Here is a 26,854-nt window from a genome sequence, read left to right on the forward strand (position 1 = left end):
TTTATTCACGTTTTGATTGTTAAGTTTTAAAATGGGGTTTGTTTTTGGTGGGTTTTTTTTTTTTCTTGTCTTATTCCCATAAACTGAGTTTGGAGCAAAAATAGTGTCCAGGCGAACTTCCCTGGTGCTCCCAATGCAGGGGGCACGGGTTCAATCCCCGGTCAGGATTCCGCATGCCGCAGGGCACTGACAAAAAAATAATAATAAAATAAAATAAATAAAATAGTGTCCAGGTTTTGAGGTCTCTAGTCTAGATGAAGCATTACGTAATAGAATGTTTCCTTCCTCCCATCTACATCCTGTTATAAAAAGTAGTGATTCCAACATGACGTATTTACAAGACATGGCCCAGTATCTTTTCCTGTAATTAAAAAATATATATATTTAAAACTGTCCTCCAGAAGTTTCTTACCGGACTAGGACGGAAGGAATGTCTTCGAAGATTAATCGAGAACTGAGAAAGGCCTGTAGCCTGCTTGAGATTCCCGTGGGGTTGTCTGTTAGTGAAGGGAGGTGAAGGAATTCAAAGTGTCACGCCCTTGGCCTAACCAGGGGCGGGATAGGACGGTTCCCACTGCCGGGAAGGTGTCTCAAGAGGCAGGTTTGCGGCGACAAAAGCCAAGGGCCGCGCCGAGGGCGGAGCCGCCGCGGCCTGTGAGCAGGAACCGGGCTCGCCGACTTCGGGGCGGAGCGCGGCCCGCGCGCAAGAGCCGGACCGCGGGCACCGCCCACAGTGCTCCCGGGCCCGGCCGAACTAGGCGGCGCGGCTTCCGCGCCATGGGACGGTTGCTGGCTCTGAGCTTGCTGGGGATAGCGCTGGCGCTCCTGGGCGAGAGGCTCCTGGCGCTCAGGTAGGTGGGGGCCTCTCGGGTCCCCAGGCTCAGGGTGGCACGGGCTGCGCGCGAGCGGGGACCCCGGAGCCGGCGGCCACGTAGGACCTCTGCATCGCTCTGCTCCTCGGCCGGCAGAGCTCCTCCACCCCAACCCCCAGCCGCCACCAAAACCCGGCACAGTTTGGGCTGAATCGCGAGACTTCATAGCGAGTTTGTAAGCTTTTGCTGCGCACCCAGGTCTTTCTTACCTAAGTTGACAAGCGAGTCCTTTGCGATTTACCCAGGGGCGAGCCTAGTGCTTTAACTTGAAAACAAAACTATTACTCATTCACTGAAACTTTAATTATAAAGATTTATTTCAGGTCATTGGTGCTGCTTCCCTTTGTTGCCCGAACCAGCCTCCGTCTTTAATAAAGTTGTTTTCCGTCTCTTCCCTTCAGAGTTTGAGAAACTCTTCCTCTGCTCTCTAATCTTGGCATGGTTGATCAAAGATACTTGAGATATTCAGCTATTGTTCTTACATCACTTCCTTATTTATCTCTTCGTCTGGGAACACCGAAGCCAGAATGCCAAACAGGACACGCCTAGTCTATCTCATGTTTTAGTTATAAGGAAAAAACGTGGGTGATCAGACGTCATAGTCTCTAAATTATCAACTCAAATTATGTTAAGCCTCATGCGAAAGAATTCCAGAAATGTTGAGCACCTTCTCTGTACGCTATGCACTCTTAGCCTCCTGTAATAGAGTAAGGCACCGTCCTTACCTTTAAGGAGTTTACCCTATTAAAGGGAAGGAGAGAAATAAATCAAATAGATAAATTAGGATGTTCAGGACAGGTACAAACCAACCCCTGTTGGTTTAAGGAGGAGAAGTTACAACGCCTGAAGGTGGAGTTCAGGAGGAAGAGACATCTGACACTAGCCTTGAGGGATGGGTGAAACACAAGTGGGGATGAAGGAGGCAGTCCCAGATGGAGAGTGCAGCGTGAAGAAAGGGAATGGCGGGGGAAGTTTAGATTTGAGTGGAGCATAAAGTTAAGGGATGAGAACAGTAGGAGGAGGGTTTTGAGATGGTTAGACCTACGTTGAAAAATTGGGGCCTGCATAGATAGGCCAAGGGAAACTAGCAATGTTTGTTGTATGTGTTTTATTTTTTAAAACAGGAACCTGTTTAAACCATCTAAAGCATAACCGGTTGGGCTGTGTAGAGATGACCTGGGAGGCTGGATTGGAGTAGAGCAGTGGTTCTCAGTCCTGGCTGAGCCGTAGGGATCTACTGGACGCCTGCTGTCTGGGCTGTACCCCCAGCAGTTCCAATTCTGTTGCTCTGGGTGGGGCCCAAGCATGAGTATTTTTTATTTAAAAAAATTCTCCTGAGAATTCTAACATGCAGATAGAGTTGACAAGTACCAGAATAGAGAGCAAATAGACCTGGGGAAACTAGTTAAAGTCTTGCAGTAGTTTGGCCCAAACTCTGGAACCCCAGGGATGAGGGGTAAGGCCAAGGTGATACTACAGTTTCCAGCTCTGCTGTCTTAGCTGCAGCTTCATCTGCTCATAAAGGGATGCCAGGAGGAGGAACAGTGTCTATGCAACAGGAAGCACCAGAGTTGGAGGAGGAACATTTACTTGTAAGAAATGGACATGTTGAGCTTAATTTTCACATTATATAAATGACCATCCTGCTCTGCAGAACGTTATTGAGTTGGGTGATTTTGTATGATCTGTCCAGCTCTTGGTTTCAAAGGCAGGACCACTAAAGTTCTCAAGCTCATTAAATTATCCCTAAACTTCAAACCACCAGTGTTTCCACAAGTTGAAGTTTTCTCAATTAGTCAATTTTTTCTTCTTACTAATCTTAAGGTTTTAAATTTAAATCCCTTTAAATGATAAATGTAGATGCAAACCTAAGAAAAAGTAAATAAAGCGTATTTAATTTACATAGAACGCACCTGCTAGATGATTTAAATTTGAATGTATCTTTTCTTTACAAAGACTTGACTATAATAAACTTTACTGAGCAGTGACTTCATAGGGTTGTAACCTCATTGGACAGTTGAAGCCTTATAGTGGCTGATGTGAGAATGTTGGGGTGAATGATGGGTGGCTAGATCTAGCAAATAAAAATGGACACCCAGTTAAATTTGTATGTCAGATAAACAACAAATCATTTTTTAGTATATGCCTATCCCATGCAATATTTGGGATATAATTAGACTAAAATAGTATTCGTTATTTATCTGAAATTCAAATTTAACTGGGCATCTTGCATTTTATCTGGCAACCCTATGAGTGCAGAACATCAAGTGCCTGCTACTTACAAAGTTCGGTGGAGTGCTTAAGTGCATAATATTTCTCCTTTCAGACCCTTAGAGTAGTTTGAAAAGCAGCATGTTCCCACCTCCACATAAAGAAAGGCTCTTCAAAAACAGGTTTTTGGTTTGTTTTTTTCCTCTCATCTGCTGCCTTCTATTTCATTATTCTATTTTTAGAGATGGCACTTTGGCACTCAGGTTATTTCTCTCCCCCAGGGTGCCCACTTAAATTTCAACTTGGATTTCAGATAAACAGTGAATGATTTTTAGTATAAGTATGTCCTGCATGGATAAATGGAATCAAGGTTGTCTCTTTCCTTCTGAACTATAACTGGCTAAGGTTCCCAGGGGAGGATGGCATGTCATACCCAACTTTTCCACTCCTCCCTCGAGGAGCAATAAAGGAAAAAGTAGGAATACAAACATGTCCCCAGGCAAGTGCTCCCTGTTGCAAAGCACACACCCTTGAATGAATCATGAGACTTGAGTATATCAGAGACCTATGCCTGAGCAGGAACTCCAAATACAAGCATCTGAACTTTTGCTTGTTGCTTGACACCTTTTATGACAGCTCCACCAAGAAGCTAGCTATCCAGTTAGCTTTTGAACACTTCTGAAGGGGCAGACTTGTTTTCAGCCACCATCCTCCTTATTTATTGTGTGACTACTGTGTGCTGGTCTTTGTATTGAAACTGTCAGCAGTTCATTATATTAAACTAAAACTTACATTTACTGAAATTTGGAAAGAAAGCCCTTTTACCTTCCTGCTTCTTCCAGTTTTCATATATGTCTTCCTTCCTATATTATACATAATATTAACTGAGGCTTGGAGAGGCTGCCTAGTTAGTTCAGAAGTTAGTGCCAAACCTGTGCTCTAAGCCAGGTCTTCTGTTTCCAAATACAGTTTGTCCCAGCTCCACCATGGCCTCCTCTCTTCTCTGCCATTGGAGCAAACTTTCCCCAGCTTTACAAGCCTAAGCACAAATTCCTAATTAAGTAAGAGCATTACAGGGGACCAAGGGGTGAATTTCAAGGGGTTTTACAAGTCTGTTTGTGAAAGATAAAGCCCCAGTTTGTCTGAATATAAGTCTGTACGTAAAAGATAAAGCCCCATCAGTGGTTTGTAAGTTCAAAGGCACTGAGATATGGAACAAACCTGGTAGTAACACTGTGTTCCCAGTTTGCTCAAAGCATATTGGCACACCAAACTGGTGCATCCTTACTGCTACCACATGATGAGGCAAGATAATCAGTAACCGCCCGTGACCCATTCCACTTTGGATGGGTAATGCCTTTTCCTGAGTGAAGGAAATAGAGATTCATTTCATGGTAATGACTGTTGGTTAAGGGTTCATGCTTTGTAGCCAGGTCGCCTGAATTCTCCACTATTTACATGAGACCTTGGCTTTTATTTCACCTTTCTGTGCCTCAGTGTCTTAATCTGTAGGATGGGGATAATAGTACTATATGCTCCATATAGGGGCTGTAAAAAATAAATGAGTTCATTCTTGTAAAGTGCTAGAACAATGTCAGACATGTAGTAAGTGCTCAATAAAGTTACCTATGATGACAATGATGTTGGAGCAGGGGTTCTTAGATTTTTTTGTGCCATAGATCCCTTTGGTAGCTTGGTGAAGCTTTGACTTCTTCTCAGCAAGCATCATGTTTCTAAATGCATAAAATAAAATACATAGGATTACAAACCAAACTGAAATACTATCTAAGTTAATACTAATTTAAATACTTAAATTCTATTGCCAAACTATTTAAAAGATCTAATGTAGGATATAATAACATGGCCTTCTTTATTAAAGCCTTAAGTAGATCTAGAAGTAGTTGAATACCTAACAGTAGATACTGTGAAGCAGAGATGAGTATAAATGGTATTTTGAGATCTCTACAACTAAAATGTGATGAAACAATGTAATTTCTGTTAGTGACAGAGTCACAGGTACTGCTAGTAGAAAGCTCAGGGCTTTGTTGCCTACACTCATCATCAAAAGAAATACTCAGTTTCAGTCAGAGGTTTAACTAAAGATGTGTTTTCTCCCCCCATCAGAATTCAGAAACCCCTGAATTTTACCCATGGACTCTTTGAGGGTCACTGGACCCCAGATTAAGAATCATGATGTACATGTTTCTGATGGGGGTCATTGGAGGAATGATTACTGGCTCAGTTGAAGGAAGGCAGTATGCATTCTTTCCTGTATTATACCTATCATATACTCGTAACTAAAAGGAAAATAACCAAGTTCTAATGAAAAGGAAAAGGAAAGTGAGAAAAACAAAAGGAACCTAGAACAAAGAAAGCAAATAGCTTTCATCTAGAGTGTCCATTTTAATAGACTAGTAGTGGTGGCCTGGAACATTGTGTCTAAGCTGGAGCTGAGTTAAAGAGAAAGAGTGCTGTAATTGATTAGCAATGTCTGCATGACAACAGAGTGGCAACTGCCACACCATCTCTGATCTAGTACGTTCATAAGCATGCTGTGGACATAAAGTGTTAGGGAGCAAATAGGCTGCTGCAAAAATATGACTTATTTGTGTTTGTATCTCTTATTTATTTATCTGTTTTTGGCATTAATATATGTAGGCTTATTGATCTGCTAGTCCAAAGAGTTTGTATAGCTTTCATTTGTATATTCTCCAAACTTCTTAAATCTGTTATCATTTAGGAGTGCTTTCAGCTGCAAGTAGCATACATCAAATTAATGGTAGCTTATACGTATTGAAGCTTGCTTTTCTCACTTGATACAAACTCTGTGAGTCATTCATCCTAGAGCTTGTCCACTGAGTCAGTGATCACATCAAGAAATTAGGTTCTGATGTTTTTGTTCTTTGATCCTCCGCTGTTGGCTTTGTGTCCTCATACTTGTGTTAAGGATGCTGAATGATTGCTGTAGTCCCAAGTACCACATATATGGTCAAATCGTGAAGAATGGAGGAGTGTTGCCAGTTAGCTCTCTTCCTATGTCTGCCTTTTCTACCAGTAATAAATTTATCTTTCCCAAAAGGCTGGGTCATATGATTACCCCTAAAGTACAAAGGGGGCTGGAAGCAAATATTTGGCTTGCCTGCTTCTGCAGTGAGAAAGAGCAAGGAAGAAAGGGGTGTGAATGGCTTTAGGTTTGTTAGCTAATAGGATCTCACACTCTGGAGTACAGAAGTCCACTAATGAGTAGGGAACTGATAGTTCTGCCAGGCAAAAAGCCTAGCAGTTTTCTACTGAAAGTCTTGATGGGCCACAAAGGATGGAAGCAAAATCCTCTCTCTTTAATCATAAAGGAAACACAAGAAAAAATGACTTGATTAACTAGTAACAGTCCTTGTGTTACTCTTCAGTTTTAATAGCGGGCAGTCTGCATATCTAGAGATGATATTGTACAACTAAACTAGCTGATGAAGATCGCCCTGTTAACAAAGTATAATCATCAGTCATTGATGCAAACCTAAGTTGACTCTGAAAAATACCCCACACCAAAGTGTCCAAACACATATGAATTTTATTTTATCCATAGAATTTTTTGAGAAGGTTAGATGGTAATCAACATTACCCCATCTTTGTTTAGTCAAATGGGCATAAAAGTAAGTTGTATAAAATTGACACCCAAACCAGCACATGATACAGAAACTTGATGAAACTTCAGCTATGACCTAATGACTTAAATTTACATCTGTTTCTGGAATCACACAATGTCAATAAACCTTGGAGGTCATTTAGTCTCATCCTTATTTTTATACATAAAGAAGACTAAGGCCTGCAGAGATTAATTGACCTGCCGAAGGTCATGCAGTCTTGCTGTTATGACAGAAACATGGTCTCTTCTCCCCTTTCTGAGAAAAATACAACAGCAGATTAGAGCCTCTGGGTGGAACTTCCTGGCTGGGTGCTGAACTTCAGGGAAGTCATTTTCCTCATCTCTAAAATAGGGATAATGGTACCTACTTCTTCGGGTTGTTTTAAGAATTAAATGAATTCATTCAGGTAAATCACATAGAACAGTGGTAGGCTCAATACATGTTCTCCCTTCTTAGTATTTATTTCCTTTTACCACCCATGATTATCAGCAGCATCCTCCTCACTAGTATTACTGCTACAACTTATGTTAGGCTAAGTGTACTTGTTCTCGCCTTTAAATCACTGCTGGGACTCGCAGACTTGAGATTTTTTTGTATTTTTTTTTTTACTGCTTTATTTAAATTTTTTATATGTTATTTGCTTTATTTTTTCTATTACATTAATATATTTTATATCTTTTTTTTTTTTTTTCGGTACGCGGGCCTCTCACTGTTGTGGCCTCTCCCATGGCGGAGCACAGGCTCCGGACGCGCAGGCTCAGCGGCCATGGCTCACGGGCCCAGCCGCTCCGTGGCACGTGGGATCTTCCCAGACTGGGGCACAAACCCGTGTTCCCTGCATCGGCAGGCGGACTCTCAACCACTACGCCACCAGGGAAGCCCTATATCTTTATTTTATTCATTTATTTTTATTTTATTGCTTTATTGCTATGTTGTTTCAAGAAGTTTAACAGTATTTGAGTTATATGATTCCAAATACATACTGATTAAAAGTTTAATTGGAAACTTTCATATATATATATATGGATATATATATATATATGAATCGCCAAAATATATAGTTGCCACCACCTGTTGGTAATTCTGGGTTGTCCAGGCCTCGGCTTCTTCCATCTCGCCAAGAAACCAGTAGCCTTCCCCAATTTCCGTGTCTAAAAGTCCAAAGCTGGCAAGGATATGAATAGGAGAGAGACAACTGGCAAATTGTCATGTCTCTTAAACGTGTGGTACCTGTGAACCACTTTGAAACATGTAAGCTACTCTGCAGGCATTCTTGTCAATCTTTGTGGATGTGGAGAACAGAAAGAGAAGGTGAGCCAGTGAGAGGAGGGAAAGCCTTCAAACAATAGAGCCCAGATCTGTTTGCCCACCCTGCTTGGTGGCCCTGTACTCCAGGGTGGGAAGGAGGAGGGAAGATGCTTTATTAGAATTCAACATTTTCTCTTTATTCCTTCACTTCTGTTTTTATGAAATTACAACAGCAAGTAGTTTGGCTACAGTAGTTGGTGCTCTCCAACCTTCTCACCCCAATAAACAGTCATGGGGATGGGACTTTCTCCACTTGTTTCTTAATAACTATTTATGAGGTGTCTTCTGTGAGCCAGGCTCTGAACAATGCCATTTTCTCTCGGCCTGCTTTCAGTCACTGTGTCATTTTGCAGAGGGTCTGGGCATTTTATAGCCCCTCTGGGTCCTCAGAAGGAAGACAGGGCTTCTGGTTCTACATCTGAAGCTCTTCCCACAACACAAGAGCTGTGAGAAATGGGACCTGGTGCCGTGTTTACGTTTGTATAGGAACTTGCATTCCAAGTTGTATTTGTTGAATTATTGGCTTCCTTTTACGACCCATGTTCACATATAGAACTTTGTGATATGCATTTTTATTTTAACTTCATTTCTGGTGCTATTTTATGTTCCTACCCTTGTTTTCTGTCTTCTCTTTTATCTGCTTTAGATTTATGCTGTGTTTTATGTATTGCTGTAAGCCTCTTTAAACCCTTTCTGCTACAAAGCAGGGAATATGTAAACAGATAGATTTTTTTTTTAACAGGAATCGACTTAAAGCCTCCCGAGAAGTAGAATCTGTAGACCTTCCAAACTGCCACCTGATTAAAGGAATTGGTAAGTCTGAGAAAATGCTTGTTACACAGCTTACATTCCTTGGCCCACAACACTAGAAAACTCATTAACAGTATTTTGGCACATAATTACTGTTTATCAGAGGAAAAGTCACATTAAATCAGCAAAAACCTTTTCAGTCAATCTCTTTTGATCTCATGCACCCTGTATTTCTTCTTCTCTCTTACTCTCACTGTGATTTATTAATTATTTGTACAATCCTATGTTTTAGACTTCTTGCTTGCTTAGTGACTTTGCTGAATTCGTTTTGTCATCTGTGTTCTGTATTTTGTCAAGTCTGTATTTTTGTCAAGTCTGGATTATGTGTGGCCACTGAATTCTGTGTACCATTAGCCCAGGAGTCAGCTGGTGAAGGTAAGTCAGAAGGAAGAGAAGTTATAAAACAGAAAATAAAAATCTCCCAACAGGGCTTCCCTGGTGGCGCAGTGGTTGAGAGTCCGCCTGCCGATGCAGGGGACACAGGTTCGTGCCCCAGTCCGGGAAGATCCCACATGCCGTGGAGCGGCTGGGCCCGTGAGCCATGGCCGCTGAGCCTGCATGTCCAGAGCCTGTGCTCCGCAACGGGAGAGGCTATAACAGTGAGAGGCCCGCGTACCACACACACACAAAAAAATCTCCCAACATAATCTCCACCCACCACAAATAATACTGAGCCATGAAAAAGAATGAAATAATGCCATTTACAGCAACATAGATGGACCTAGAGATTATCATACTAAGTGAAGTAAGCCAGACAGAGAAAGACAAATATCATATGATATCACTTATATGTGGAATCTAAAAAAATTATACAAGTGAACTTATGTACAAAACAGAAATAGACCCACAGATATAGAAAACAAACTTATGGTTACCAAAGGGGAAAGGGAGGGAGGGATAAATTAGGAGTTTGGGATTAACATATATACACTACTATATATAAAATAGATAGGGGCTTCCCTGGTGGCGCAGTGGTTAAGAATACGCCTGCCAATGCAGGGTACACGGGTTAGAGCCCTGGTCCAGGAAGATCCCACATGCCGCGGAACAACTAAGCCCATGCGTCACAACAGTTGAGCCTGCAAGCCACAACTACTGAAGCCCGCACATCTAGAGCCTGTGCTCTGCAATAAGAGAAGCCATGACAATGAGAAGCCTGCACACCACAATGAAGAGTAGCCCCCACTCACCACATCAAGAGAAAGCCCGTGCGCAGCAATGAAGACCCAATACAGCCAAAAATAAATTAATTAGTTAAAATAAATTTTTAAAAAATAAACAACAAGGTCCTACTGTATAGCACAGGGAACTATAGTCAATATTTTCTAATAACTTATAATGGAAAAGAATCTGGAAAAGAACACATATATAACTGAATCACTATGCTGTACACCTGAAACTAACACAACATTGTCAACTATACTTCAATAAAATATAAATAAATAAAAAAATAAAAATCTCTACCTCCCACAAAAATAACCTCAAAGATAGAGTTTCTGTTTTATCCTTTCTGGTATTTCCAGTGCAAATACAAACAAATATATGCATATACATTTATATCTACTGTTTTCACAAATGGCATCTTAGTATAAGGTTATATTCTGTAACTTGCTTTATTCTGAACACAGTGTGAACAGATTTCCTCATCAGCACATGTAGATCTACCTCATTCTTTTTAATATTTGCACGTACCATGATTATTTACCCAGTTCCTTAATGCACATTTGAGTGGGTATAGTTTTTTGCAACTACAAGCAAGTCAGTGAACTTCATTGTACATATAGCTCTTGCATTTGTTTATCTGAAGGATAAATCTTTAATAGCGGGATTATTGTTCAGTTAGCACATATGTTTAAAGTTTTGATAGTCTTTGCTAAATTGCTCTCACATTGGCAACGCTAATAAACTCAGTACCCCATGTTTATAACCACATTCACTCCAGACAGGATTCATAATGCTCTTTTATCAAAAACAAAGTAGTGAGCCTTTTCTGGATCACACAAAGAAGGCTTCCATTTCATGGAAACTATTTGTTTTCAGAGAAGCCTTTTCTACTTCAGAGCTTCTTTCTGCGCACGGCGCCTCCTGTACACATCTGTTTCCTCTGTGCTCTTGTCCCCTTTTCCCATTGCTACTTCTGTACTTTTTCCCAGTCCTGTCTCCCTTCACAAGACTCCTTGACTTCTTTCTCCTGGGGTTTCCCCTCTTTGTTTATTGCCCAAACACTTAGCAGGAGGATACAAACTCAGTGTCAAATACCAGATTGTCCAGATTGGAAAGGTCTGTGCTGGATAATGCAGAGCGTCCTAGAATTAAGGTTGTCTGGAGTCCCAAAAAAACCCAGCAACTGCATCCTGCCTTCTGGCTGCAATCACGAAGAGCCCCCTTGGAACTGGTCACTAAGCAGAAGCCAGATGGCGTCTGGGACGGATGTTGTACAGGTTGGGAGGCTGAGTCAGTGATCTCGGAGGTTACTTTTGCTACTGAGTTAATAAATGTCAAATTATTAAACAGCCCTTGGCCCTGTGAAGTCCACCTTCTGCGAATTCAAGTCTCAGAGTAGACAATAGGGCACAGCCAGACACATTACTGGACAAACTGCCAAGTGTATTGCTGCTACAACTCACTGGAATGGAGGGCACCTCAGAGAAAAACAAGTCCAACAACATTTGTATTCTGAACAGGCATCTGTCTGTGTTTGTGACCTTTATGTTGTGATGTGTGTGAGCTGCTGTCTGGAATTGGGAAGAATGAGGAAATATGTCACCTATGGCCCCTCTTGTGAAGTGTTTAATGCCTCTGAGGCACTTCAAAAGGCAACAGAGCGAAGACGATGAGTGATTAGAAGCACATTTGGGATACATTTTTAGATCTCATTAGAACTGTGCTTTTTCTCTCCCCCTTCTTTGCTTTTGCTCTGTGGTTAGCATACACTATATGAACATTCGTTGAATGCTATGTCAGTGATGCATAATGGTTAATAATAGCTTGTGGTTATATGTTTTTAACAACAGTTGCTTATTCAGTGGTCTTTGACTACAAAGGAATAACAGGGCATACTTTCCCATAGGCAAAAGCAGTGTCTCTTGGTAGGCAGCAGGAGTAGAGGGGTTCTCTTTTTTAGTTTCCACTTTGGAAGCAGTAGCAGCCATGCAGTTGAGGCCAGCTAATCCCTCCAAGAGGTAAGGGGACAGGTACATCCCCTGTCCCCCGAGTCCCCATCAAGACATACACACACACACACACACACACACACACACACACATAAAATAAGGCTGCATTCACCATGACTAGAAATGAACTCTTTGCAATTCTTAGGTGCTTTATAAATATCATATCATCTCATGTCTTTCTGTTTTAATAAGTAATAATCACTACCACATATCATACAGGATATGTGCCTTCAGGGGGTCAGAAAGTAAGCTCACTATTTATTCCATTTTTTTGTATTCCTTTCCAATGTATCTAACAGACAGAAACTAACATTTGGTATAATATCAACATCTAAATAATAAAAATTATAATTAAAGAGCTATTTAACTCTATTTGAGGCTTAAAAGTTTAAAACATTTTAAAATGTCTTTGAAAATGCTGGCATTCAGAGTCCTGGACTAAAACAAAATTTTGAATGGATTATTTCTCTTGAGTTAATAAATGATTTTATACACTTGGCAGCCAAGATCTTTATAATAACTGCTGCTTGAGAGGTTTTTTTTTAAAAAGCATTAAAGTTTATAGCCCTTGTTGTCAAGTACTTTACAATCTACCTATGAAAAGGAAAACAGAAAAACCCACTATGTGAGATATAGACATATTTTTTCTTTTTATAGCAGATAAGGACCTAAGGCTCAGAGAGGTTAAATAACTTTTGCAATTTTTTTCCCAATATAGTATTCTCTCCCAGAGTGATTAATACACACATCTGATTAATGAACCAAAAACGTGGAAAATAATAGGCTACATTACATTTTGGATACTCTGTTGGGTATGGCAACGGCTGATTTGCTGTTATAAAGTTACAATAAGTAACTTAGAGAAGAGAGAAATTGGTTCTCTTTTATGTGACAGTCCAAAGATAAGCAAATGACCTAGGGTGATTAGATGATTCTACTCCATGTGGTCATTCTGGAACAAAGGCTGATGAAGCAACACAGCTATCTTCAACATATTGTTTCCATCTTGGTACAAGACTAGAGCTCCAGTTGTTGCCACTTCCCAGCAGGAAGGGGTAGAAAGAAAATTTACATGGATATTTTTATTTTATTTTACCCAGTAGTTGCAAGTAGTTTACCTTGTACTCTCATGTCCCATTAACCTGAACTCAGATAAATGGCCACCTCTATCAGCAAGAAGGGGTAGAAAATGTCTGTAGCTATGTTGCCGTGTACCTGTAGCTGAAAAAAAAGAAGGGGAGTATGGATACTGGGGAGCAGTTGGCCATCTCTGACACAGATAGATAATTGCTAAAGGAATAAGAAGGGATCAAAATCAGATATGCTAAGTTAGAAGACTTTCCAGAGAAAGAGTGTTTGAAAGAAAAGTACAGGATATGAATTGATGAAGATCTTGGTGAAAGGCATGGAAGCAAACATTTTGGGGAAAAGCCAACATATGTAATTGACCACAGTTGGATTTACAAAGTAAAGTATCTTCAGAGAGGAATCAGGGGATGGTTCTGACAGAGAAATTTCATTAAATGCTAGGTTGTATTTTTTCTATGCATTTTTAAGTCAGAACAAAAGACTTGAATCCCAGCTTCCCAGTTTGTGACCTTGAACAATTTACTTAACCTTTCAACGGCTCCATAGTCTCTAGTCTAAAATTAGAGATAATAATATTGCTTCTTAGAGTTACAAAAATTATATGAATTAACATATGTAAAGTACTTATAAGGAGCCTGGTTCTTGGTAAACAATATATGTTAGTAGTTATTACTGTTACTACTCACACTACTACTATTTCTATTATTGAATTAGAGGAGAAAAAATTAGGTGTTATGAGATGATAAAAGCCTACTGTTATAACGGCTATAGAAATAAAGATCGGGGAGTAGATCTGGAAAATATTCTAAAGAAAGCTACAGATGACTTTTTTCCTTGGAATTAGGCAACGGAATTAAACAGAAAGAAGCAGCAATGTGGTTGACATGAATATATCTTTTAAAAAACATTGTTCTTTTCTTGCTTATTAAAAGAATATGATTATTTGTAGAAATTTTTAAAACAAAGAAAAGTATAAAGAAGAAAATGAAAATCACTCATAATCCCACCACCCAAAAAAAATTGTTATTTTTTTCTACATATCTTTTCTTTGTCTATGTGTGTAAGCGTGCGCACGTTGAAGTTAAATTGTCTTAAATGATTTTTCAGGAACAACAAATTTTAATTAACTGAGCTACTCAATGGATCTAGAAAGCAGAACTTAGACTAGAATTCTGTGTACAGGTGTGTGTGTGTGTTCGTGTGTTTGTGTATGTATACATGGTGAAGCGTTCCTTGGTCCTTGCTCTTTATCAGTTAAGAAACACTATGGCACTAGAATCTAGAGGTTTTTAACTTTTGGGAGGTATCACAGACCCTTTTTTTGAATCTGCTGAAAGCCAACAACCTTTTTCACAGAAAATGTCTTATCTGTACATACACAAGACATTTTGCATTGTATAGAATTTCAGAGGGTTCATAAACTCTTTGAAACCCATGTGTGGTTACTTAGGGATCCACAGACCTCAGGTTAAGAACTCAAGCATACAATACTTAAACTTTTATCTCTCTTCTTTCTGAGAAGCAAGCATATGGGTCATCTTTATGAAGTGAAGTTTTGGGCTTTTTTTTTTTTTTTTTTTTTTTGCTTTTCTCCACTATGATGGAGCCAGCAACACTGGAGGCGGCCAGCCAAATGCAAACTCAGGAATCAAAGTCCATATAGCTGGATAGATGCTGTTTGTTTTTGACAACCTAGAAATAATCGTGGAGAAATCCTTTGGAGAGGGCTTAAAGTGGAAGGTTGGATTTTGTGGACTCAGAGCATGTGTCATGATTTGGCTTAATCTAAGCCATTTTTATTCCTCTTTTCTTGTGTTTGGGTCTATTATCTGTCTGTGGAATTTACACAGTGAGACCACTGGCAAGGTCTTATGTCTAATTATTTGCTGTGCTGTGTGGAGTGTACTGCAGACAATCGATAAACAATCAATAGTAATTGTAGCCTGTTTCAGAGACACTGTTAGGAGTTTCACCTGGCTTAGGTGCATGGTATTTTCCATTAATCTTCTTTTGCTAGTTTTTTTCCTGTAATTTAAAGCCTAAATTTAAAGATTAAACAGAAAGCTTTCTTTGCTTATGAGAACAAGCAGGCATTGTTTTTTAAAGAGGGACTATATAATCCCAGGTGTTTTATCTCTGTTAATGAGAGAAAGTCTGTGTTTGCTTCCGATTGAGTGAGCCGAGAAAGGGACAAGAATATTTGCATGGTTAAATGAAGATGAGCCCTTCATTCTGAAAGTAATATTCCCCTGATGTCAATTACTTTTGTACAGACATCTGGATGTTTATCATAAGAGTGTACAGATGTCAACTTTTTCGGTATTATAGCTGGAAATGTGGTGATTACTTGACTTTGATTTGAGTAGACATAAAATCTCTAACATTTAAAGTCAGAAGTTCACTGCAGGAAAGGATTTAGACTGACGTTTATTAAAGAGAGTGGTTCCTTGGAAGAAAAAATCAGAACCATTCCGAAAGATACAGATACTGATAAAGTAAACAACGCTCTACCTAACAAGTCACAGAATTCGAACATGACATTTATCTATTTCTTGAACTTAACAGAAGCCGGCTCTGAAGATATTGACATACTTCCCAATGGTCTGGCTTTCTTTAGCGTGGTAAGTATCTTCCTTCCCCAGTCTCAGTGGAGGAGGTACAAGGGAGTTTGATGAGGCCTTCAGAGCAGTAACTTGTTTTTAAAGTTCCTCAGTTTCAAAAAAAAAAAAGACAGGTCAAACAGGATCTTGGAAATTTTCCTCCAGCTCCTCTGAATGTAGGGATGAAAAAGTCTTTGCCAATTGATTTATTGCTCTTTATGTTCACACTGGCTTGCACTAAAATATTCCAATGCAATCTGTGTTCTAAAAGTTTGTTATTAAAAAGGATATTTGGGGCATTATTGTGGATATTTGATACTACATTATGCTATTTTAAATACAGCGTCTACCTCTCCATTAGATATTCAATTTGAAACTAGTATTCTTGATGTTATTATTTATTTTCAAACAATATACCAACTTTCCTAGACAAAGGCCAGTGCTTTTGCTTTCTTTCTTTTTCCCCAAATAGCCTAACGTAAGTGGAATGTCATTGACTGAGCTTATTTATACCCTTCACTTTTGCCTTAATTTTTATAAGCTGAAAAATAACAACCTTTTCAGGCATACATTACAAAGACTTTAAAATTGATTGGCCTGAGTGATGCTAGGCTACACCAATATGCATTCTAATTAGAAAATTGTATATGTGGGCCAAGGAGGAAGTTCTGACCACCTCTCTCTCCTCCCTGGCATGGGCCAAGGTGAGGGACCTTGGCATCTTCATGGATTCAGTTTTTCTTGAGAAAGAAGTATCCAACTTTGAAGGCAGCCTGTAGTTATTCTGTTCCCTCTCAGCAGCCATTATTTTCAGGCACTGAGACTCAGGAAAGATGTGAATAACTTGGAGATGCTTCAGAAGAGAGTCACAACACTAATAAAATAGTTGTCAGACTTATGAGAAAGGTGAGAGAACTCAGCTGAGATGAGAATGAGGGTTAGAACACTCTTCAGGTTCCTGATGGTTTTTATATGAAAGGCTGTGAGTGGCTGGTTATTTACCACAGAGGGAGAAAAGAAATACTGTAGACTTTAGCAGAAACATTGATATTTATATGGATTGGCCAAAAAGTTTGTTCGAGTTTTTATCTCATCTTACGGGAAAACCCGAACGAACTTTTTGGCCAGCCCAATATTAAAACTATGGCTTTAAAAGTTTTAGTTAAGGGGCTTCCCTGGTGGCACAGTGGTTGAGAGTCCGCCTGCCGATGCAGGGGACACGGGTTCGTGCCCCGGTCCGGGAGGATCCCACATGCCGCAGAGCATCTGGGCCCGTGAGCAATGGCCGCTGAGCCTGCGCGTCCGGAGCCTGTGCTCCGCAGCGGGAGAGGCCACAGCAGTGAGAGGTCCGCGTAAAGCAAAAAAAAAAAAAAAAAAGTCTTAGTTAATTACCTACACACAATGAGTAAAATGACATTTCTAGGAGGACTCTGAGTTTGTGTAGAAGCACATGCTTGCACACATATCTTATATTCTTAGGAAAAAACACTGAGACTCCTAGTCAACATTATTCATAACTAAAATGCAAATATCCAGAGTAGAGTAGAAGGCAGTTGTTGCTTTTTTTTTTTTTGCAAAGAAGCTGTTTTCAGAGATTTGCGTAATCCAGAAGTCACCTATTTCAAGATTTTCTCCCCACAGGAATAAATCTGATTTAGGAGGGGTGAGGTCTCCAAGCACAATACATCTACAGCCATTTTAGCTGAGAGGCTTAATATAGTCACAGTGATCTTGTAGCCAAGTCAACAGAATTTCTTCTGCTTGTTTTTCTCTTATCCTTCCTTGGTTATATGACTTTTCTTTTCTTTTTTTCAAATTTAGAAACAATCTCATTTTACTGATTTTTTTTTTAATTTACTCAGCATTGTCTCTAATATTTCCCAGAATGCACTCCTTTCTAAATGAATAACTCCTACATCATAGCATTTGTTTATTCTTCCAAGCATTGTAGCCAATTAGCCCATCCTATTCCACAGTTACAGGCTTGAGGGGCATCTCAAAACTAACATCACACTTAATGAGGAATTAGATGACATAGAATAGAAAAAAGATTTAAATGACAGTGTGAATGTACTTAACACTACTGAACTGTACACTTAAATAGTGAAAATGGTAAATTCTCTGTTATGTATATTTTACCACAGGTGGAAATAAAATAAAATTTGAAAAAGAGGTTAAAATGATAGGGAGTATTACAATAACTCTGGAGAGTTATTACATCCCTGGTAGAGCTTCCTGAGCATTGAAACCCTATCATTTATGGGACATTAATAAACAATAGAGATTATTAACCACTGAATTGGCACTGCCATGTAGCAATAGCATAATTGCAGTTTATTCTACTTGTTGGGCCTTGAAGTTGTGTAATTTTGATAGATATTTTTTAATTGGAGAAAATTTCTATTAAATACAATTTGTGCATAAAGTGAGATTTTTTGGGTACTCTTTTAAATTTGCATAAAGTATGACTTGAAAGATTTAAAAGAGAAAAGACCTCGATTATTTTAGTGAGGGCTGAAAAAGCATTAAATGAAATTCAACTCTCATTCCTGATTAAAAGCTCCAAAAAAACTAGAAGTAGAAGGAAACCTTCCAGAAACCTACAGCAAATACCATTCTTAGTGGTGCAGCATTAACTGCCTTCTCATTAATGTTTAGAAAAGGAAGAAAATACCCTAAAATACTGTAACCATCAGTAATCTACTAGAGTTCTTAATAACCCAAGAAAACAAGAAAAAGAAATTTGAGGTAGAAAAAAAGACAAAACTGACATTATTTTCAGATAGTGTGATTACCTGTTTTTTAAACAGTCTAAGAGATTCACCTAACATACTCTTAGACCTAATAGGAGAGTTGAGTGATAGGGTTGTATTCAAAATGAACATATAAAATTCAATGGCTTTCCCATGCACTAGGAAAAAACAAATAGAAAATGTAATACTACTACTACTACCAGTAATAATAAGGTTCCATTTGAACAGCAACTTAATTTCCGAAATTTATACAGAAAAATAAATGAGCAGAAATATTTAAGACTATTTTGGAAAGGTAAAGCAATGTGGTGTGGGATGTGAGGACTTGCCATATATATATACATATTGTATCTTATAAGTAAAGCTATAGTAATTAAAAAGTGGCATATTATCACAGGATTTAGACATGAGTCCAAACAGACCAATATGTAAACAGGGATCTAGTACATGATAAAAGCAACATTTGGAATCAGTAGGAAAAGGACAGACTGACTACACGCCAAGCACTGATCCAGGCCTTGGGGTCTAGCAGTGAACAAATGAGACAAAGTCCCACCTCATGTTACAATGGGGAGAGAATGAATGTGTGTCAGATAGTGGCTTATCCCCGCCCTCAACTCTGCGTTATCTCCCAGTCCACCAACCTTCTGGTTACCCTCTGAAGAGACTAAACCCTTAGTCTTCTGCCTCAACTCAGAAATATCAGTTATTGTTCAGCTTTTAGCCTCCCAGCTTCCAATTATTATTTTTTTATATTGTTTCCTCTCTGCTCTCTTTGTGTTTGCAGGTTTATGCCACCACCTTTAGCCAAAGTCTCTATCATTTATTTATAGTTGCCACTTTAGTCTATAAAAATACTTAAGCCTTTATATTTAACTTTTTCCTCTGTTTTAAAAAGGGTCTAAAATGTCCAGGCCTCCACAGTTTTGCACCAGATAAGCCTGGAGGAATACTAATGATGGATCTAAAAGAAGAAAACCCAAGGGCACTGGAATTAAGAATCAGCCGTGGATTTAATTTGGCTTCATTTAATCCACATGGTATCAGCACTTTCATAGACAGTGGTAAGAGCTGATGAGCTACCAACATTAAAAAAACTTACAATGGCTTGCAAATGACTGTGGAAAATAGATTTGGATCATATCTGTAGTAAGAGAACAATTAACTCATGAATTACTTCTGTATTCTTCATACAAATAAGTCCATTATTTGCCTCTTCAGCTGGCAGTAAGTTATACTACATTTAGAAATTTCTAACAGTTAACACCTGAAAGAATGTTTAGATTTCATAACCTTTTCAAATATCTATTATCATTACATTGAAAAAGAGCTATATTTGTGAATTAAACTATTAACAGATTATTCATGAATTCTGTATATGGAGTGGGAAACACTCTTTCTTAAAGGTCAGGGGACCAATGAGCAGAAATAACACCAGACAGACAGTGATGGGAAAGACGGGAAAGAAGAATGATCTGTTAGGTCGTCTAACAGCTTATACATTCAACCTTTCCTTGCTCGTGGTATTTAAATGTCAGTGTCTGCCCAGAGGTCCTATGGTTATGTCTTGTAAATTAACTCTGTTCTTTCAATTCTTTAGATAACACAGTTTATCTCTTTGTTGTAAACCACCCAGAATTCAAGAATACAGTAGAAATTTTTAAATTTGAGGAGGAAGAAAATTCTCTTTTGCATCTAAAAACAATCAAACATGAGCTTCTTCCAAGGTATTTAGTCCTTTTGTTCATTCTCTGATTTATCTGTAGCATTTTCAAATATTCCCTATGATGGTCCTTTCACCTTTTGTAAGAGCTGAAATACACATAAACAAATACATGTATTTATATGTGTATGTGTGTATACATAGTTTCCTTGCAGAGCAGGGAAAGTCGATATCAGTGTTCTGTGTGGGCTCCCTTGAGAAATAAGGAAATGCTGGACTACCGAGGATTTGCTCTTCAGGGACATCTTGAGAGTAGAAGACAAACCTCACCATTTTTCCTTCTGTCACCTCCCATTTCAGATGACTCATCATCCAAATAGTAATAACACCTGTCCTGCCAAGGAAGCGTAGTCTGCTTTATATGGAGTTTGTATGCTTAGTATGGGACTGACAAGAACTGTTTTCACAAGGTAGCTGTGGGCCAATGGTCCTGCAGAATTGGAAGTGGGTCACTGCTATTTCAAGAACATAGAGCTGGTTGATAATGTGACTAAAAAAGAATTATGTGCCCCGCCCCGGCTCAGCTGCATCTTTTAAGTTTGAACTTGATGAATATTTTTAATTTCTGTTACTTCCCTATCTAGGACTTAAGTGTGTAACTGCCAACCATTCTTCCAAAAATTCAATTCATAATAAACAGGAGCATAAGTACCATCCAGGCAGCCTTTGCGTTAGGGTGCTGTTTCAGAGAGGGGACCCACCTTCCCTGTAGCTCCGTTTTTCCTTTAACAAAGGAGAAAGCTACTCTTTCAGACATTTTTGCATAGGGTAATTGGAATTTAAATTTAATAACACCCTTACCTAATTGGTTTTAAAAATGTAATTGTTTTTAGCATATAAATCTCTCACCTGAAGCATTTCACTATGGCAATTTCATCATTCTTCTCTCCGTGTTTATTGAGCGCCTGTTCGTTCTTAGCAGGTCGGCTTTGTGAGTCAGGTAGAAATTGAACAGTCAACCTTAGTTTGACTAATAACTAAGCAAAGGAACTCAGGAAAATCCAGCAACTGAGAATATGGAAGCTACGTAAATGTTATTGACAGCCCAATCAGCTCACCAGCCAATGAGGCTCCACCGAGCTCTCTCCCTTGGACAGCTCTGTCTTTTCGTATTGTTATTAAACCCTACATTTCTTGCTGTCAAAAAACACACTCTGTTGGCACCAAGTTCTTTTTCCTTTTATAATAACCTGCCATAATTACTAAATGACCTGTCTTCAAATTACCTGGTACCATAAAAAATTGTTCCCCAGCAAATGATATTATAGTAGATTACATATGACTATAGCCATGTGATTTTAGCTGAGTTTTTCCTGGGAAACCTCACCAAAAATTTAAAGCACATATTATGTAAACCTTCTGGAGACTTAATCTTTAATACTGAGACCAACTGGCTTTTTATATTCTCTCACATGTTATTTTTCTCTTCCAGTGTGAATGATATCATAGCTGTTGGACCAGCACATTTCTATGCTACCAATGACCACTATTTCTCTGATCCTTTCTTAAAGTATTTGGAAACATATTTGAACTTACACTGGACAAATGTCGTTTACTACAGTCCAGATGAAGTTAAAGTGGTAGCGGAAGGATTTGATTCAGCAAATGGGATCAATATTTCACCTGATAAAAAGTATGGTCTCTTATAGAAGTATTTTCATTTCTTCTCAGTCATGGTGCTGGGCCAAATTCTTTACTTTGCTTTTTTTTTTTTTTCAATGTAGAAATAGCTTACTTGATATTTTTGGTCTATGATAAATATACTATATATAATATTTACAAATATTACTATAATACTACAATATAGAATACATATATGTAATATATTATTAAATAGATGTTTTATATAAAATATATACATATATGTACTATATATTTACATGTAATATATAAATATATATTTATATACAGTATATAAATTTGGTATATATCCTTGTAGAGTTTAATTTTATAAATGTAAATTTTTATAAAATGGGTTCATATTTATATATACATATTAAAGTATTAGGTAGGTGTTTTCCTTTTAAATAAATATATCATTGTTTTATTGGCTGCATATTATTCCATTTTCAGGATGATTGTAAACTAATTTAACCAATTCTCTATAAATGGATATGTAGGGTTTTTTTTTTCTGTATAAAAACCATTTTTTATTTCTCATTTACCACTGAAACTTATCCAAATATTTTTAAGGAAAAACCCCCCAAGGGAGAATTACATACAGCATAGTGGTTAAATCTTCAGATTTTGGAGTCATATAGACCTAGGTTCAGATGCCCACTGGGCACTGGCTAAATGTGGGGCTATGAGCGCCTCCTCTTTGCACATTTGTGCAAGTGTTTCTGTAGAACAAACCCCTCAAAATAGAACTACTCACTTAGAGGGTGCTCCTTTTAAATGTTAACTTTAATAGATACTGCCAAATTGCCCCCCCAAATTATCTCACTATTTTTATATGTCCAACTGTAACCTAGAGGAAAAACTCTTTATTAACTTTCCCTTTTACTACCTTAGCACACTGAACAATTTAAACTACTACAAATATAACATGAAATAAATCTGGCATTCTGTGACAACTAAATGTCTATTTTCATGACAATTTCTTCTTTCTTGTTGATTACAGAAAAATGAATAGAGAATCATTTAATTTAAATTGTCTATAACTGACCCAATCCAACCTCTCCCACCAAATCTGTTTTTCTCCTCAACTCTCATCTTTCAGTTATGACAGTCAAACTTTCCAGTCACCCAAGCTAAAAATAATAACAAGAGGGCATCCAGCTTTAACTCCATCTCTCTCACCATTCCTATTCAGCCATTGAGCAGGTCACACTGGTTCTATCTGTGCTTCCGTCCCTGACCCTCACCCCCTCTTACTTCCCATTGACACCTGCTTGGTTCAGGTTCTCACCCTCTCTGGCTGGAGTATTACACTTTCTTCCCACTTGTTTTCAGTCCACTTCCATTTTTCGCACTGTTGCCAACTTTGTCTTTTATATTCCCCTGCCCTTTCAAGATCTCCAAAAGAGGGACCTCAGTCTGCTTCATCTTTGTATCCTCATACTGAGCACAGCCAATCACAAAGCACATGGTTAGTCATTGTTGAACTGACCATTTGTTATCATGCCATTCTGTTATTCCAGAAATTCAGTGGACCCCAGTTGCTTATCAAATCAAGGCAGGCGAATGGGTTGGACTTTCTTTAATAAGCTAGTTCCAACCTCCCTCTTCTACTGTTTCCACACTTACTATGCTTTAGACAAGAACTCATTATTTTGCAAAACTGCCTCTCTTATTCTTGCCCCTGTGCCTTTGTTCACATGTTTTCTTTTGCCTAAAAGGTGCTTTGTCCTCATATCCTCAAATCCAGTCTCTCTTTCCATGTCCACTGCAGATGCCCCCTTCCTTTGTAAGCCCTTCTGTTTTTTTAGGAGTTAGAGATTTCTTCAGTTTCTAGACCTGAAATATGTCTTATGGTACCAATCATGCTGTATTATTTGTTTTATATGTCTAAACCATCTGATCACCCCCAACACACTACAAACTTTTCAGGAGAAAAGGCTGTGTCTTCTTCATGTTTATATCTGTCACAATGCTGAGTTCGTGGCTTTACACACTATAATTGCTCAATAGAACAGTTGCCATGGAACAGGCAATTCAATGAGAAAAATTACCGTGAAGCAGTCCATTAATTCACCCTCCTTAGATACAGACAGATTGTTCTGAATAGATACTTATTTCTAACTCTTACATTTCTCGATATGTTAATAAATATTTATTAAATATTAAGTATTAATATTCTAATAAAATGTGTTGTTTTATACCATATGTTTCTACATGTAAATGATCCCTTGAAATATCAAATTATATTGTAGAATGTGAAAGCTTTTTTTTTGAAACCAAATATTTGTTTTACTGTCCTTTCAGTGGCAAATATCACAGACTTTATATTTTAAATGATGTCCTATATTATTTTTCCTTACAAACTTTTTGAAAAATAATTTAACAGTTCCATGATTGTTGTAGTAACACTGAATTGATTTTGAAAGCTTACTTTTTAAATAAAAATTGACCTTTATCAAGCATTCCTTGAGAGCCCATCATTGATTAACTTCTTGGCAGGTTATTAAGACTTATTCGTCATACTGTATTAATGAAGCTTTATATTAGCCTGGGGCTCTAACCAATATATCCTTCCTGCAAAGGTACATCTATGTTGCTGATATATTGGCTCATGAAATTCACGTTTTGGAAAAACACCCTAATATGAATTTAACTCAATTCAAGGTAAAATATTTCTTTCTATATCTAAAGTAGACATTAATCTTGAAATTACATAGTTATACTATAACAATTCCTCACTTAGAACAGAATAGCCAGTGTTGCTATTCTGGGTTTTTCACTGCTTCCTCTCGGTAACTGGCCAAGTCTCTTGTTTCCCCACAATCACAAGAACTGACTGATTACAAGCAGCAGTGTTTTGGGAGGGATATTTGCATCAGATTTAGAGCCCATTCCATGAAGTACTGACGGCACCTGATGAATTCCAATAAGAATTTTCACAATTGAAAAGACTAATAGATGAATTCTGAAATGAAGATTTATACAAGTTGTCAGTTCTTTCAATAATAAATGAAGGTAGAAATTGGGTTCCACACCATTATTATTTTCTTCCTGCTTGACAACACATATTTTAGATTGATTAAGAATTTCCTATTTTGCTTTGAATGAATTCCTTGAGCTAACTGATCACTGTGCATCTTTTAAGGGGAAAGGAATTCATTTTTTAGAGAGATTGATTATTGCCCCAGCTTTCTTAATTTTAGGAGAAATGAAAAGTGACTCTAAACCAGTGTATTAAATTTATTTTAAGCAATATTGGTGTTAAAGGGTGGAAGCAGGAGATGGGTGAAAGTTCCCCATATGCATAGGGGCAAGAAAGTTTAGCCCTAAATTATTTAATCAAATTTCTCATGGCATTTAGATATTGACATTTTTTCATTTGGAAGGTACTCAAGTTGGATACACTGGTGGATAATTTATCTATTGATCCTTCCTCGGGGGACATCTTGGTAGGCTGTCATCCTAATGGCCAGAAGCTCTTCGTTTATGACCCGAACAATCCTCCCTCATCAGAGGTGTTTATATTTTTTAGTTTTTCAACCTTAATTATTCAAGTCCTTTTAAACTAATAATACCATAAACTTATGTGGTGGTTGGTTTTGTAATTGCTTTAAGCCAATAATTGGCAGAATTTCACATTGTTCAAATACTTTTAGAAAGGTAGTCTTTTGATGTATTAAATTATGGTGGAAACTAGTCAAAAGACCTTTTTATAAAGACACGTGCCCTCCTTGTGTGGTATACTGGCAATTTTTTAAATACCTGGCTTATTGTCAGCTCTCCACATGTCATTACTTTTGTTCGTGCTAAAGCAGTGAGAAAGTAGGCACGTTCGTGTGCAAGTATTTCTGTTAATGCTCAGTTACTATAATAACACTCAATCCTGTGTTGGCATGCAATAACTAGATGGTTTAAGAAAGTACTTTCTTTGAAGGTTTAACAAAGTAATTGAAACATTAAAAAAATTGGCAACTGCTATTTTCAACAGCATGTCCTCTTAATCATTGGGTCTTTGTGGAAGGTTATTGGTGACTGAGTGACTGGGTGGATGGTGGTTCTATATTAATCGTTTGTATCTCCTGAATAGGTTCTCCGCATCCAGAATATTCTATCTGAGAAGCCTACAGTGACAACAGTTTACGCCAACAACGGGTCTGTTCTCCAGGGAAGTTCTGTGGCCTCGGTGTATGATAGGAAGCTGCTTATAGGCACTTTATACCATAGAGCCCTGTATTGTCAACTCTAAATGGTCCTTTTGCTATGCAGGCATGCTATCTTCTCTTAACAATTTTCTATGAATTGCTAATTCTGGGGGAGTTTAACCAGCAACGTTGACCCAGAAATGTATGACATGTATAGTAAATTTATTTCAGTAATGAAAGCCCCCCTTCAGTTCACATAGCACTTTTAACACAAAAGGAAAGTGAACAGTTTTTAAAATTGCCAAGTAAAGGTGAGAGAAGAGAGCTGCTTTCAGTAAAGTGAATACACTTTGCATAAAATAAGCCTGCTTTCCAACTGCCAGAGCATGAATTCCACTGAAACAGGGTAGATTATATTTCCTTAAAATGTAAGTGACCTCAGCTCCACCAGTGTGACCACTGTGACTCAGAACTACTGATAGGTAACATGTTTTGATGTTTTGTACTTACATCTTTGTTTACTATTAAAGAGTTGGAGTTATATTAAAGACTAACTAAAATCCATGTTTTGTCTGTGCTTAATTCTCAAGGCATATCCTCAGTGGGGGAATGAGAAAGTAGCCACTTCTTTGTGGGGTTACCTTGGGATGTGCAGGCATGGCAATACTAATTTTTCTCAGCTGAAAAACTAAACTATTTGAATAAAATAAAACAAAGAGTAACTAAATATGGCAACTGGAATTCTCAATTAATATGGAGTATTCCATCAGCTCTATTTCTTAATGGGAGCCCAACTTGCATACAAAGAGGAGATAACAGGTTGGAGCTGGAAGGTCAATCATGCCACCTCCTTATTGAACACAGCCGTGAACTTCATCAGGTGAGATGAAGTCAACTATCCAGGCC

General features: G+C 38.2%; 1 protein-coding gene across 2 annotated transcripts; it reads left to right on the top strand.

The window, feature by feature from the left end:
- Positions 1-690: 690 nt before the first annotated feature.
- Positions 691-26,512, top strand: PON2 (paraoxonase 2). Of its 2 annotated transcripts, none has more exons than XM_065883958.1 (9): positions 691-851; positions 8,778-8,848; positions 15,673-15,728; positions 19,359-19,524; positions 20,061-20,187; positions 21,616-21,816; positions 24,389-24,470; positions 25,193-25,321; positions 25,894-26,512. In XM_065883958.1, exons 1-9 carry the CDS (start codon positions 778-780, stop codon positions 26,050-26,052), a joined length of 1,065 nt encoding a protein of 354 aa, XP_065740030.1. In that variant the 5' UTR covers positions 691-777; the 3' UTR covers positions 26,053-26,512. The 2 variants fall into 2 exon arrangements, with proteins under 2 accessions (XP_065740030.1, XP_065740031.1); XM_065883959.1 differs by having other exon boundaries at positions 778-851; positions 20,097-20,187; positions 25,894-26,052.
- Positions 26,513-26,854: the final 342 nt, after the last annotated feature.

Source organism: Phocoena phocoena, chromosome 9 (genome assembly GCF_963924675.1).
Source record: "Phocoena phocoena chromosome 9, mPhoPho1.1, whole genome shotgun sequence".
NCBI classification, from domain to species: domain Eukaryota; kingdom Metazoa; phylum Chordata; class Mammalia; order Artiodactyla; family Phocoenidae; genus Phocoena; species Phocoena phocoena.

Excerpts from the sequence above, each read along its gene's own strand:
- PON2 (XM_065883958.1), top strand. The coding sequence starts at position 778 with ATGGGACGGTTGCTGGCTCTGAGCTTGCTGGGGATAGCGCTGGCGCTC. Across the intron at positions 19,525-20,060 it reads CAGCACTTTCATAGACAGTG|ATAACACAGTTTATCTCTTT; the intron begins GTAAGAGCTGAT and ends TCAATTCTTTAG. Across the intron at positions 21,817-24,388 it reads AATATTTCACCTGATAAAAA|GTACATCTATGTTGCTGATA; the intron begins GTATGGTCTCTT and ends CTTCCTGCAAAG.